Genomic DNA, 14,790 nt, shown 5'->3' with positions numbered 1-14,790 from the left:
CATTATTTGCTCTCTGTTATAGACTGACCCCATCTTTCTTTGTGCCTCCTTATTAATTCAATTCAATTTAATAAGTATTAGCTTCCTAGTCTAGTGGTAGTCTCTCGGTGACCGAGAATGACTATTGTCTTTGTGCATTATCATCTACAGTGTACCCTCATATGGCTTTGAAGTCCAAAGACTGAGGCGCAGAGTTTGTGGCACACGGGGCATGGGATGCCAGTTGTTACTGGAGGTGCGGTTGTGGCCTGGTATTGGCGTCGTTCAACTTCAAAGGTGGTGACAGCATGGTTAATGTGGGTTCGCCAGCTGCTTCTGTCAGAGGCAACAAGTTCTAATTGCTTTGGTGTAATGCCAGCCCACTTCAAGTTGGACTTGAGCTGATCCTTGTATCTTTTCTTTGGTCGGCCTTGTTTCCTGAGTCCAGCTGACAGTTCACCGTAGAATACCTGTCTTGGTATTCGCTGTGGGTCCATGCGGATGACGTGTCCAGACCATCGTAGCTGGGTTTTAAGGACCATTTCTTCGATGCTGGTGGAGTTGGCTCTGTTGAGGACTTCCTGATTGGTGATTCGGTCCTACCTTTAGATCCTCATGATTGACCGGAGGGAGCTTTGGTGGAATTGCTCCAACTGCTTCATGTGCTTCCGGTACAGTGTCCATGTCTCACAACCGTACAGGAGCCAGCTGAGGACCACTGCGTTGTACACTTTGAGTTTCATCGCAGTGCTTACACCACTTTGTTGGAGGAGTTTGGAGAGCAGCCGCCCGAGTGCCTGGCTGGCCTTTTGGATCCTGGCATTAATCTCGTGGTCTAGGGAAATGTCGTTGGCGATAGTGCTGCCCAGGTACTTGAAAGTGTTGACATTAGAAAGCTGCGTGCCCTCGATTGTAATGCACGGCTGGTTAGTTGGCCTCCCTGGAGCAGGTTGGAACAGCACCTCTGTTTTGCTGAGGCTGATAGTCAGGCCAAACAGTTTTGTTGCGATGGAGAACCTGTCCACAATGGTTTGGAGATGATTTTCTTGGTGGGCCATGAGAGCACAGTCATCTGCAAAGAGAGCTTCCAGGATGAGTCTCTCTGTTGTCTTTGTTTTTGCAGTCAGGCGGCGAAGGTCGAATAGTGAGCCATCTAGTCGGTATTTGATGTAGACGCCCAGGTCTAGATCCATCACAGCATGTCGTAATACTTGGGTGGAAAATAGGTTGAATAGTACCGGAGCAAGGACACAGCCTTGTTTCATGCCACTGGAGATGTTGAAACAATCAAAAGTCTCTCCACCAGATAGGACTTCCCCTGTCATGTCGACATGAAAGAGCTGGATCAGTTTGACGAATTTTGCTGGGCAACCGAGCTTGCTAAGGATCACCCACAATGCATCCCTGTTCACTGTGTCAAACACCATTGTCAGGTCTATGAAGACAATATAGAGACTCAGGTTCTGCTTAAGGCTTTTTTCCTGCATTTGCCTTACCGTGAAGACCATGTCGATGGTGCTGCGATCTGGTTGGAAGCCACATTGTGATTCAGGCAGGTTCTGCTCTGAAACAGATGACAGGAGTCTGTTGAGTATAACACGGGCGAGGATCTTTCCAGCAGTGGAGAGTAGTGAGATGCCTCTGTAGTTGTCACCGGCTGCTCGTGAGCTTTTGTTCTTGTATAGGGCTACGATGGAGGCATCGAGAACAACACTGCTATTGAAGACCTATTGAGCAGAAAGAACAAAGCCTTTATGGAGTGGCAAAATAACCCAAACTCTGCTCCTAAAAAGGACAGATTCAAGTCTCTCCAAGCCACGGCACAGTGTGAGATCAGGAAGATGCAAGACTGATGGTGGGGGAAAAGGCAGAGAACGAGAATGAGGGGGGGCACAAAGGATTATGTGGCTGCACAATTGAAGACGTCAGCATGGTGAGCGGTGATCTGGGGGAGGGGATTCCACACCGTGTATACTGCTACCTGGTATAGTGGTGGAGGTGATGGGCCTGTGCATGGTGTGACAGGCCCATCACAGCCAGTGCTGCAACCTCTGCTATCCCAGACAGCAGTATACAGTGTCACAGTCCCAGCACTGCCTCCAATAGTGTGCTAAATAGGGATTTGTTCATAGTTTTGTTTTGTTTTTAATAGTCCAGCCTTCCAACGGTCTGAGGGACAGTGAACTGGCCCCTTGTGTAAAAAGTTTGGGGACCCCTGCTCTAAATTCATGATCTTATAAACCATATAACTTTGTAAGTGTTCTTGGATCATGTGGGGGAGGGGGGTTGGAGAGAAATCTCTCCAATCAAATTACCTTCACTTCAAAAGCAGGGATGGACCATGACTCATATTTGTATTGTTATCTTCAAGAGGACATAAACATTTAGGCTAAAATCTGTCTCTCAAGGATATTACTGACTGATGAAGTGATTCTGAAGAGATAGAGTAATTCCTGAGACTAAGCCAGGAGATACAAATAAACCCAGGTGTTACTATGCAGTGAATCAAGGTATCTTCCACTAAAGTTGGGGTGTTTTCTGCTTGGTTCTAGGTCTTTTCCCTCCTACGAGTGGAGAGGCATGGATCAGTGGATATGAGATTTCAGAGGGCATGGTTCAGATCCGGAAAAGCCTGGGCTTATGTCCACAACATGATATCTTGTTTGATCACATGACAGTAGATGAGCACCTTACCTTCTATGTTCAGGTGAGCCCAAAAGAATATTTGTTTACTTTTTTCACATGCCTTATGTGGCTACTTTGCAGGTCAATATTCTTACCCATAAAGGATCCCAAAATAAAGGGAAGAAAGGACATCCTTAAATCAATATTCCAGAATAAGGAAGCAACTAGTCACCTGCAAAATCTCCCTAAGGCATAAAAAAAAATTTTTTTTTGTATAGGCTAAGCTTCCTTTCAGCAAATCTCTATTCTCTGTCCCATCCTTGCTCTCTTAGATTAAAGGATCATGGAATGCTGATTTCTCTGATGAAATCAATAATATATTGACTGTTCTTGGTCTGGAGAAGAAGCGCCACACGGTTTCACAGTCCTTGAGTGGAGGAATGAAGCGCAAACTCTCCATAGGCATCTCACTCATTGGAGGATCTAAGGTACAGATTTACCCATTTTTGTGGGTAGGATCAGGTTCACTCTGCAACCTGAATAGCTATATCAGTTTATGAAGACCTAAGTAAGTTGGAATGGACCTTGCCCTCTAAAGGGAACTTCCTAAGGTATACTTAGTGGTCAAACAAACTAATCTGATTGGCATAGGATGGCCATAGAATTGAGGGTATCAAAAAACTGACTCTTCCTTAGCTTGGACTTGCTCTCTAGCCTTAGGTAAGTTATTCAATTCCATTATCCCTCAAATTGGAACAATTAATATCAAGCAGATACAATATGGCAGAATAATTACTCCAGTAGAACTCGGAGTAAACGCATACTCCCTTGAGTAAACTAGCATATCATCAGAGGAAAAGAAATGTAATCAGACTTCCCACTAGGTAAGTAGAGAAACTTCACTTGAAGACCACAACCTTAATCTTGGGTCTATCCTTTTGGGGTCTGTAGGTGGTAATGATGGATGAGCCAACATCAGGTATGGATCCAGTTTCACGGCGTGCCATGTGGGACCTCCTTCAGCAAGAGAAAAGTAAGCGCACTATTGTACTGACTACCCACTTTATGGATGAAGCTGATCTTCTGGGAGACCGCATTGCCATCCTAGCAAAAGGGAAACTGCAGTGCTGTGGCTCTTCACTTTTCCTCAAGCAAAAATATGGTAAGTAGGGAGAGGGAGGGAAATCAAGCAAACCTATTATCTTTATTGTGGAGTCTGCATTGGATGCACTACATAATGAAGAAAACTCTTCAATAGTTCTCCTTCACATAGAGGAGGCAGTGAATATAGCACAGGGCAAAATGGTTGGATTTGTAGTTAAAGGAACTTAGTTCAGATTTTGATGTTGCCACTTCCTTACCTGAGTGACCTTGAACAGGTGGTATAGTCTTTCTTGATTACACTAAACAACCTGTAATCAAAGATCTATGAGGCAACATGGCAACAGGGTGGTTCAGTAGATAGAGCACTAGACTAGAGGCCAGGAAAATTTGAATTTAAACCTATTCTTGGGCAGTTATTATCTATGTGCTCTGGGCAAGTAAGTCACTGAACTTTTTCCAGCCTCAGTTTCCTCATTTTTAGCACTTACTTCCCAGAGCCATTGTGAGGATCAAATGAGATAACATTTGTAAACCTTAAAGTGCTATAAAATGCTAGCTATTACTTGCTTATGGACCTAAAACCTACTAGTGCTTTTAGCAGACATTCCAGTGACCCGAAACCAAGCAGCGCCCTCCATACAACCCAGTAGTATTATGAAGGGAAGAACCATACTCACACACAAATACAGGAATTAAGCCTTAAGAGACAGCTAAAAAAAAATAACGATGGCTATTATATAAGGATTATTAAAGAGCTGGCGATATTCCAAGGAGAAAAGTAATCTTAGAAGAGAGTAAATCTCTAATAATTGTAAGGAGAAACCTGAGACAAAAACAAATGGGTTTCCCACAAATAAATGAATATTGAGAAGAAATGAAGCAAAAGATTTAAAATGAAATTAAAACTCTGGAGCAAAGAATTTTAAGAAAAATGTGTTGTTTAGCTCAGAGATTGTCAAACCTTCACTAATTAAGGCTCTCCTTGGAAGTTAGAATAGACCAAACAGAAATCAATGACTCCATGAAGCATGTAATATAACAAAATCAAAATACTGGGGGGAGGGGGAATAGAGAATAGAAAGAAGTATAGTTGAGCCCTTTCCCCTTTAGCTTCTCCAATCAGATCTAGAAGATGCACCAGACTGAATCCTGATGGGGAAATACAAGGAAAAATCACAATGTGTTATTTTTCCAGCATAGGATAGCCCAGGGAGACAGAGGTCAGCAAACTCAGAACATGCATGGGCAGATGGGGCACAATAGCACCTAGAGTAGTGATGGCAAATCTTTTTGAGATGGAGTGCCAAGCTTCACCCCCCAAACCAAATGCTGTGCCAGCTCCCCCCAGAGACTTTTGCCCCTTACTTCACATAGGGGAGGGAGAAAGTACTCCCATTGGGCTGCTAAGTGGAAGGACAGGTGAAGTGAAGAATGTCCTCAGCAAGTGTAGAGAGGAGGAAGGGAGTGGTCTGAGCCCTCTGCTTCTCTCCAGCTCTACCACCTATGAGCTGCCCACCTTACCCCCTGTGCACTCCTATTGGGCATCTGGGCAGAGAGGTGAGGAATGTGAAAAAATATCATCAGGCATGGTGGAGAGGGGGAGGAGAGCAACTCCACCAAATCCCTCTGCTTGTCTAATAATGAATTCAGGGGAGAAAGCAGCTGAGTGCCCACAAAGAGTGCTCTGCATGCCTCTTTGCCATTGGTTCCACCATCACTGACCTAGGGTAAGGCTGTGCCTAGAGAGAGAGCAAGAGGAGATCCCAGATCTCTACTGGGACTCTGTGATAGGAATAGGAGCCAACTGGTAGCTTTGCCAACCAATACTCAGTACCAGGTCACAGATCCGGGGTGGATGGAGAAGGGGACCAGCACCCTGGGATGGTGGTCTAGGTTAAGGTGTAGAAGTATCCTGGACTGTGAGCTGAGAGAGGACCAAGTTCAGAAGCAAGTAGCCACATTAGCTCAGATCCCTGGAGCAGAACAGATCTCAGTTCTAATTGCTGGGGGCGGAGTCAAGATGGCAGCATAGAGGCAGCAAAAGTTCAGACCTCTGAAACCCCTTCCTTACCAATTACAAACTAAATGCTCCCAGGGGACTGGAAATTAAACCTAAAAACAAGTCAGAGCCAAAGAACCCTCCTGCTGAACCCAATTTAAAAGGTATGCCCCCTAAAAGCTGGAATTCGAGACCACTAGGATTTAAGGGGAAGGAAAAACAAAGGACACACACACACACACACACACACTTAGAGTGCTAAGCCTCCAGCTGCAGCTGGAACCTCTGGGCAGGCAAAGGCACTGGTCTGGAGGGAGTACCTTATGGGCAGGGCTGTGCCAGGCTCAGAACATTGAACACAGGTGGTGGGGAAAGAACTGGAGAGGGAGCTCAGAGCAGGCAGCCTGGTTGCAGCAATGGAGACCCTCCATATTGCTCCCCCCTTCGAGGAGGTTTTGGCCTCAGGGCACATCCAGCCCAACCCAGCAGGACTTAATCCCATCAATAGTCTTCAGAGGTCAGGGAAGCTCAAGCTCCAACACCCCTCCCTCACAGACTGCTGAACTTTAATCCAATCAAAGCCTCCAGAGCACAGGGAAGCAAAAGCTCCAATACCCCTTCCACTGACTGCACTGAGAGACTTGCTGATAAAACTCCAAGAGAGAAGACTGACAGAAAAGCCGAAACCCACAGATCCAACACATGAGAGGAGCAAGAGTTCAGGCAACTACAGGGGGGAAAGTAGGGGCAAATGTGAACAAACAACAGAAAAAGAAAAAAAGAAATTACAATCTACAGCTTCTATACAGGCAATGAACAAAGAGCAAACAGAACAGAGCAGGAGGAAACACCAAACAATAAAACAGAAATCCCAGCAAATTGGACACAGGCTTTGGAAGAACTCAAAATACAATTCAAAACACAATTAAGAGAGGCTGAAAACAATTGGGAAAAGAACTTAAAAACTAAGATAAGTCATCTGGAAACAGAAGCACTTGAACTAAAATGAGAAAATAGTGTCCTGAAAGCCAAAATAAATTTTAACTGCTTCCCTACTCTGATGCCTGAAGAATAGCCAGGGCAAGCATCCCAGAACAAATTGAAGTCTGTTCTTTCACTGAACCATCAGAGCATTGCAGCTGACTGATCATTAAGCAACAGTACATGTGCTCAGACCCAAACCCAGGAGAAGAACATGCAGAGTTCAGACAAGGAAGATAATAATCACACTTTTCCCTGGACAGAATACTTCTAGAGCACTAAAAGCTTTCCATCTTCCAAAAGATCCTGGAATACCATAACATTGAATACCCCAAGAAGGCAACAACAAAACCAGCCCAGTATGCAAAGCCCAGCCATAATAAATAGTACATAGTCAGGAAGCAGGATGGAAAAGTTGGGGATCATAGGGGGGAAGAATATCAGCGTAAAAAGTTATTGTGGTGATAGGAATGCTTGAGACAAATCCTGAAGAGAATGACCCAAATGCATATATATGTGAGCAAAGCCTCAAAGAAAAGCATGGTATAGGCACAAATTCAACTAAAATTTCTATAATTGATGAAGAGGTATTTTTTTAAAGAGTGTAAAATGTTTTTATAAGTGAAATGAGAGGGCTTTAGGAAAAATTGGAAAATAAATGAAAGCTATGGAAGAAATGATTACAAAGTGAATTAGATACATCTTACAATTTGTACAAAATCTTGCTCAAACAACAAATTTCCTGACAATTAGTATAACACTGATTATCATTACCTCCAATTCTCAAAAGCACTATATGCTACATTTTACTCTTCTCCAGAGTTCTCTGGTACCCTTAAGGGGATTGGAGATATCCAAGTTCTCTTCCATTGACTCTAGACTCGAACAATGGTATTCCTCCCATTGTAAAGGGTATAGGCTCCCCTATTCTCCAGTTCCATTAGCCACTAAGCAATTAGCTATTACACAGAAATATTTACTTCAAAAGGTATAATTAAAAATATATAAACTTATTCCCTAACACATGGAAAGTATAATCCTCCTCTCTTTTTACTATCTTAGCCTCTAGAGAGGAAAACTCAAGGATTATATTCATAACTTAGTTTGGTTCCCTTACAGCACATTCCAAGTTCTAAGTTAAAAAATCTGCCTTGGGCTAGAGTCCCAGGTACCCAGGCTTTCAGGACTTCCATGTGTGACAAGGAAATCACCTTAAAAGACTGATATATATTAATTTAAGGTCGCCAAGGAATTCAGCTATGTAATTCCTAAATGAAAACTCAAGTCAGCAGTCAACCTTTTATGGAGTTTTAATTACAAACAGGAGGAAGAAAGGTGTGAGAGAGAGAGAGAGAGAGAGAGAGAGAGAGAGAGAGAGAGAGAGAGAAAGGGGAGAGAAGAGAATAGGGCTTAAATACCCCCTCTTTTTAGGCTGGGCCAAAAGGCCCAAGCCCTTAGATAGCTGAGGCAAAGAAAAGAGATCAGTCCCTATCACTCACGTGACCAAAATGGAGAAACAGTCTCAGCGGCCTCCACCTCCAGCCTCCTTCAGAGCAAAACTTCTCAGAGCACAACCTCTCAGAGCAAAACCTCTCCCCCCCCACTAGTCCTCAGACCCCACTATCTTTAAGGAAACCATCTAAGTTCCCTCCCCTCCGTTCTCACATCTACCAATCACTGTCCATGTCTTCCTTGTGCCAATGGTGGCTCTAGCTTAGCCCAGGACTGCCCAGAGGTCTGCCCCTTTGCACATGTCTGCTGAAGGTCATATTCTCAAATAATTAAATCTTGATCCTTGCTGCAGCCCTTCCTAAATCCTTTTACTCTGAGTAGGGTGGAGATTGTAGTTTCAAGACCTGGTTCTGTCATTCCAAGTATCTCTATTGTATCAATTCTAAAATCAATCATGACTCAAAGAACTTCCTGTTCTATGCTTAAGCATAGGTCAAAGCCCTTTCCACTGTTTAGCAAAAGGTTTCTGTCCTAAAGTAGTCTTAGGTAGGGAGGAGAAGGATCCTCCCATGCCAAGGGGGTTCACATTCCAATAGAGTTCTTACTATCAGTAGGAAATTTTTTCCAGTATGAGATTTCCCAATGGGGAAATTCCTAACATTCATAAGTCTAAGAAATTTTAAGGTTTACACATGCCAGGCTGTTGGATAGACCAATCTACCTGTAATCCTGACTCCAAGGTAACCATGGAACAAACTCTTGAGTTCCATGGGGGTTATCTCCTGGGGAACCCCTGAAATTGAGAAGACAAGTAGCACAGGATAGGAGCACACACTTCCAGGCCCATTTCTCAGAGTCAGGGCAAAAGAGAACAGGAGAAGAAAAGTCCTTCCCTCTTACTGGTCCAGTTCCTGGCATCTATACCCTCTGTATGCAGCTGATAGGAGAACTATAGGAAGAGCATGAATAGATAAATCTCTCTAGTTTTAATATGCCAGTAGTCAATAAAAGGAGGCTATACACCCCCCCCATGTTACCTAAACTGAATATTACATTAGAGCAGACCAAATAAAAGCCAGTGATTTTGGAAGAAAAGAAGCAATGAGACAAAATCAAAAGACTGAAGAATAGAAGAAAATATAAGATATCTCATAGCAAACAAACAAAAAAATAATGTAGAAAACAGATCAGGGAGAAACATTTAAGAATCATCAAATGAAAAGGGCAGCTGGTTACCCAGTGGATAGAGAGTCAGGCCTGGAGATGGAAGGTTCAAATGTGACCTTAGGCACTTCCTAGCTGTATGATTCTGTGCAAGACACTTGACCCCAATAACCTAGCCCTTACTACTCTTTTTCCTTGAAACCAATACTTAGTATCAATTCTAAGACAAAATGTAAGGGTTTTTTTAAAAAAAGAATCATTGAATGAGAAAGTCTTAAAGTTGCCCAGATTTCTTAAAACCAAAGGACAGAGTCAAAATAGAAAGAATATACCAGTCACTTCCTGAAAGAAACATCAAACTGAAAACTCCCAGGAACATTTAAGCCAAAATGCAGAGCTTTAGGTAAAAAAAAGTGCTACAATGAACCAGAAAGAAAGAATTCAAGCACTAAAGAGCCACATCCAGGAACTCATATGATTTAGCAGACACTACTGTTAAAAAAATGTGTGTGTATATATATATATGAATATATATATATATATATATATATGAATGGGGGAAGGAAGGTAATACAAAGGAAGAAAAATATAAAAATATTGAATTTATTTAACAGAGAAGGAATGAAGGAAAAGGAAATGGGAAAGGTTGAAATCTGAATTCTTTTAACCACTAAATAAACACTATCTGACTTACACTAGACTAAAACCTAAGTTATCTAAGGGCAAGTCCAACAGGGACCAGTATCTCACAAAGAGTCTTTGGTAAGCCAGAAACAAGATTCCCAGGTGTAACGTCCACAGACGGTCTCTTCCAAGTAGATGTCAGCAATCTAGTCACAATATTCAGCAGATGACTGAAGATAACTTCTCACCACAGCCAGTAGATATTTAAAGGCCAGTATCTTGATAGATGGACTTTAGGATGTCTCAGACACACACCTGTCTCCTTCCCCTCTCAGGTCCAGAGTGGCAGTTAACCCACTGCTCCTAAGAATTCTGACTCCACCAGGGTCAGAAAGATTCTTGTCTCAAGCCCCTGCCAATCATTCCTTGTGACCTTTATTTCCCAAAACGTCCCCCCTTTACACAAAGCCTAAATCATGTTGAAAACACTATTTTGGCATTTGTGCCCAACTAACTTACTTAGAGATTACCTAAACTAAAAAATATCTACCCAAAATAACAACCTACACTCAACTATCTTATCTAATACTAATCTATTCTAGGGATTTTATCAAGGAAAGGAAAAAGGGATTAAATAATGAACAAGTACAACTTTCAAACATATGCAAAAGCACAACAAGCAAATAACATCAAAAGCAAAAGATAAACACAAATTCCATGCAAACATTAAACTCATAAATACTACTCTTATCAACTAATACAGAACATTCTACCACTATTGTAATGCATAACAGCAAACTTAGAGAAAATTTTTTGAAAATTACAATAAACACAACATTGCATAAGTTTTACACAGAAATGAAACCAAAACATTAAATTCACTTATGCAAACTACATGGAACAATACATAAAATTATACATAAGTTATCTATTTACATAATTTACATTTATACATATATACATGTAATACATACATATAATATATACATGTGTGCTATATACCATTCATATTTATATATATTATGTATATGTTACATATATACATACACACAATAATACAACTAATTTACAATCCTAACTATAATATATACAATTTACATATATTTACATATGTATTTACAATTTTGTTTGATATGTGATGTTATATGTTATTTGTTATGTAATGTATGTTGCTATGTATGCTGTAATGCAAGTCAGTACCTTCTTGTCTTATTTATCTTAAATTTTAATCTTTATCTAACTAAAGCCCTATCTTAATAAAATTCTCTTGTCTAGCTATATTTCTATACTAAACTAAGTATCTAAGTTTTGTTAATAAGTAACTAAATATAACATTGCTAGTACACTAACAATACATTATTTCATTCATTCAAATAGTGAATCAATGTAACCTAACCTTGTTTATGTATTTGTGTTTATATTTTGTTATGTTGTTATTTTTGCTATGTCATATTGTTTTGCTAGTGTAATGTTAGTGTTACTGTTATGTTAGTGTTGTTACTGTTGCATGTAATATACTTGCCACTACTTCAGATCTTTCCTTGTCTTCTCATCTTATCTTGATTGAATAATTCTTCTCCAACTACATGGTAATAAATATATTTATGTTTGTTTGTGTGAATGTGTTACGTTGCTTTGTGTTATAATACATTACCCCAAATTTTAATCCATTGGTCCATTAGTTACTTGGTCCTCTTTATTGCAAATTTCTCAAAGTCTTTAAATTTATAAGTTTTAATCTTTTAACAATGTCCATTAATTCCTGAATTCTCTTCTTCATCTTCATTGTCCTCTTCTATCTAGATGTCCTCTTCCACTGGAATGGTCCTCTCCTTACTGATCTTTTTGACTGCAGACTCAACTTGCCTGATGAGTCTCAGCTTTCACAATTAATTTCTTCTTCAATGATTTGTACATTTTCATTATTAATACCATGTGCTAATTTTATATGTGAACAATGATACCATGATACCATGGACCAACTTGGATCAATACTCTCATATCATGTAGTTCTTTTAAGTTATTGTTGTAAAGCACTTAAGTAAGAAGTTCCTCCTAAGAGAGATGTATAGACTGTCTTACAAGTTTTTGCCTGTCATGGAGCATGTCCAAAGAGCATTTCATAGGATGATACATGTAAATCTGCTCTTGGTCTCATATGTAAGTAAAACAAAGCTATGGGAAGAATATCTAGCCATATTAGATGAGTTTCAGCACAGATCTTCCCCACCATAGTCTTGAGTTCCCTATTTACACACTCCACCTGATCTGAACCTTGTGGGTGATAAGGAACATGATATTTGGGTATTATTCCTAGATTCTCATAGACTCTTTTCAGGATATCTTGGGTGAAATGAGATCCCTTATCAAAGTCTATGGTTAGTGGTACTCCAAATCTAGCAATAATTTCCTTAATCAACACTTTTACCACAAAGCTAGCTGTATTTGTATTTGATGGAAATGCTTCAGGCCACTTGGTTGATCTGTCCACAATTACCAGACAAAACTTGTATCTTCCAGCTTTGGCATGCTGTTGTAATCAATTTGCAGACTCTCAAATGGACAATATGCTAAAGGGCTACCACCTAAACCTTTCTGTCTGAATGCCACTTGGTTGAATTTTTGGCAAACAGGTTTTAGTTTCAGAGGTTCTGGTTCTGTATTCCTGGTTAATTCTGTTAGACACTTAGTTATTTCACTATACCCAGGTATCCATTGCCTACAGAAACCAGTTGTTCCAAGAACAGCTCTGAGTTGCTTTTTGGACTTAGGTGCACTCAGTTTCTGGATGTCTGTTATTCTTTTCTGTGTGATACTTCTAGAACCCTTTGTTAACACAAATCCAAGCTATTGCACTTGAGGCAAAACCCACTGTAATTTTGCCTTGGAGATTTTATGTCCATGTTTATATAATTCTGTCAAAAGAATCTTGCAATCTCTGAGACATGCTTTACTGCTTGGAGATGCTAGGAGGATATCATCAACAAAATGCACTATTTTACTTTCCTTGAACATTATGGTTTTTAGATCTCTATTTAAAATTTATGAGAACTGGCTTGGCAAATCGTTGAATCCCTGTGGTTAATGAGTCCGTGTCTACTAAGTTTTCTCCCAGGTAAAAGCAAAGATCTTTTAAGAATCCTCGTGGATTGGTATCGAGAAAAACACTGAGCATAAATCTACCATAATGGAATATCTTGCCTGGCTTGGAATGGAAGAAATTATATAGCAGCTGGGCTTGGTACAATAGGATGTGTCTTTACCACGTGATCATTTACAGATTTTAAATTCTGAGTGAATCTGTATACTACTTTGCCATTTTTATCTAGCTTTAGCTTTTTGATTGAAAGAATAGGTGTATTATATTCTGAGAAGCAAGGTATAATTATGCCTTGTTGGATTAGGTAGGGATTCAATGATTGGTCTGATACCCTCTATTGCTTCTTTACTTAAGGGATATTGAGGTACACAAGAAACTGGTCCTTCCTTAGTCCTCACTCTTACTGGAGTAGTTGATTTCAATAGACCTACATCTGTGGAAAACTTTGACCATAAATCTTCAGGGATATCTTCAGGTATAGGGTAGATTGAATCTAACTCATCCTCTGTACTGACCGAATCTAAGAAGAGCAATGGAAAAGCTTCCAGAGATTCTTCTGGTAGATGTAATGATATATCACCAAAATCAGTATATTGGATTGTTGCTCATAATTTATGTAACAAATCTCCACCTAGAAGATTCATGGGATAATCTGGCATACAAAGAAATGCATGCTCCACAGATAAAGGACCTAAAGTAAACGTTTTAGGTTGTAATTTTGCTACTTTCTCTTGTTTTCCAGTTGCTCCTTTTACTTCCATTGTACCAACAACTCTACAATTCTTAGGAAGACTTTGCAAAACTGACTTACTGGCTCCAGTATCAACCAAAAGATCATCAATTTGACCACCTATTGTAACAGATACATATGGTTCTATACTGTTTGGAAGTTGAAATGTTTCCAATCAGTACTGCTAGCACAGTAACATCAGTACAAAGCTCACTCATTTCCTGACCATCCAAGTTTACATCTGCTTGAACTACATGATATTCCCAGGATTTTCCATCATCAGCTTTTGCACTACTATCCTTGGTCCTTATATTCTCCAACTTCTATCATTGTTCTCATTTACAATCTTGTTACCATTATTCAGTTTACATTCTTCACTATTTTCCCTTACTTTACATTCATTAGAATTTTCTACTAAATTTATATTACTTTCTTTTTCCTTACAATTATTAACACTAATTATATTATCCTTTGATTCAATCAATTCATATATATCTTCATTAACCTTATTGCCATTATACTCATTTTCATTTACTCTCAATTTATCATGTCTTGATTTAATTACAGAAATACACTGGGGAAATCTTCACAAGGAACATGCCCCTTTGCTCTGATCACCCTTAATAACCCGACTATATTTAGGCCTTGCTCCAGACATAACCCAGTCCTACATAGTGTTGAGATCTGGTCCTTGGGCTCGTTGGCAACAGGCATTTTGGCATACATTTCCACTGCAAGGAGAAATAGTTATTCTTCCAACCATTGTTCCTATTATATCCTTTATAACTGTTCATTTCTCTCACAAACTGGCCTCTAAACCTGCATTCTTTCACAAAAATGGTCAACCCTATTACAGAGGAAACAACATTGGGGATCTGATCTCCTATCCCTTGGCTTATAGTAATTATTATTATTGTTGGGCTTTATTGATCTCAATGCAGCCACCACTTTGACCTCTTTTATCTTACTTTCTGTAGCCTTAAGTTCTGCTTCCCTATGCTTTCTTTTAAGTTCTTCCATTGCTGTATCTCT

The 14,790-nt window shown here is 40.1% G+C and overlaps 1 protein-coding gene across 9 annotated transcripts in view; it reads left to right on the top strand.

Moving 5' to 3' along the window:
- The window catches only part of LOC100013411 (phospholipid-transporting ATPase ABCA3-like), a 436,423-nt gene that overhangs the window by 270,480 nt on the left and 151,153 nt on the right, over nt 1-14,790 (top strand). For all 9 annotated transcript variants that reach the window (XM_056805572.1, XM_056805570.1, XM_056805568.1 and 6 more), the window contains 3 exons: nt 2,532-2,686; nt 2,937-3,092; nt 3,556-3,766. In XM_056805572.1, coding sequence (XP_056661550.1) covers nt 2,532-2,686; nt 2,937-3,092; nt 3,556-3,766 — 522 coding nt within the window. The remainder of the gene's footprint in view (nt 1-2,531; nt 2,687-2,936; nt 3,093-3,555; nt 3,767-14,790) is intronic.

Source organism: Monodelphis domestica, chromosome 7 (assembly GCF_027887165.1).
Source record: "Monodelphis domestica isolate mMonDom1 chromosome 7, mMonDom1.pri, whole genome shotgun sequence".
Lineage (NCBI taxonomy): Eukaryota > Metazoa > Chordata > Mammalia > Didelphimorphia > Didelphidae > Monodelphis > Monodelphis domestica.
The sequence above is the reverse complement of the archived record's forward strand: the minus strand, read 5'-3'. Positions and strand labels throughout refer to the sequence as shown.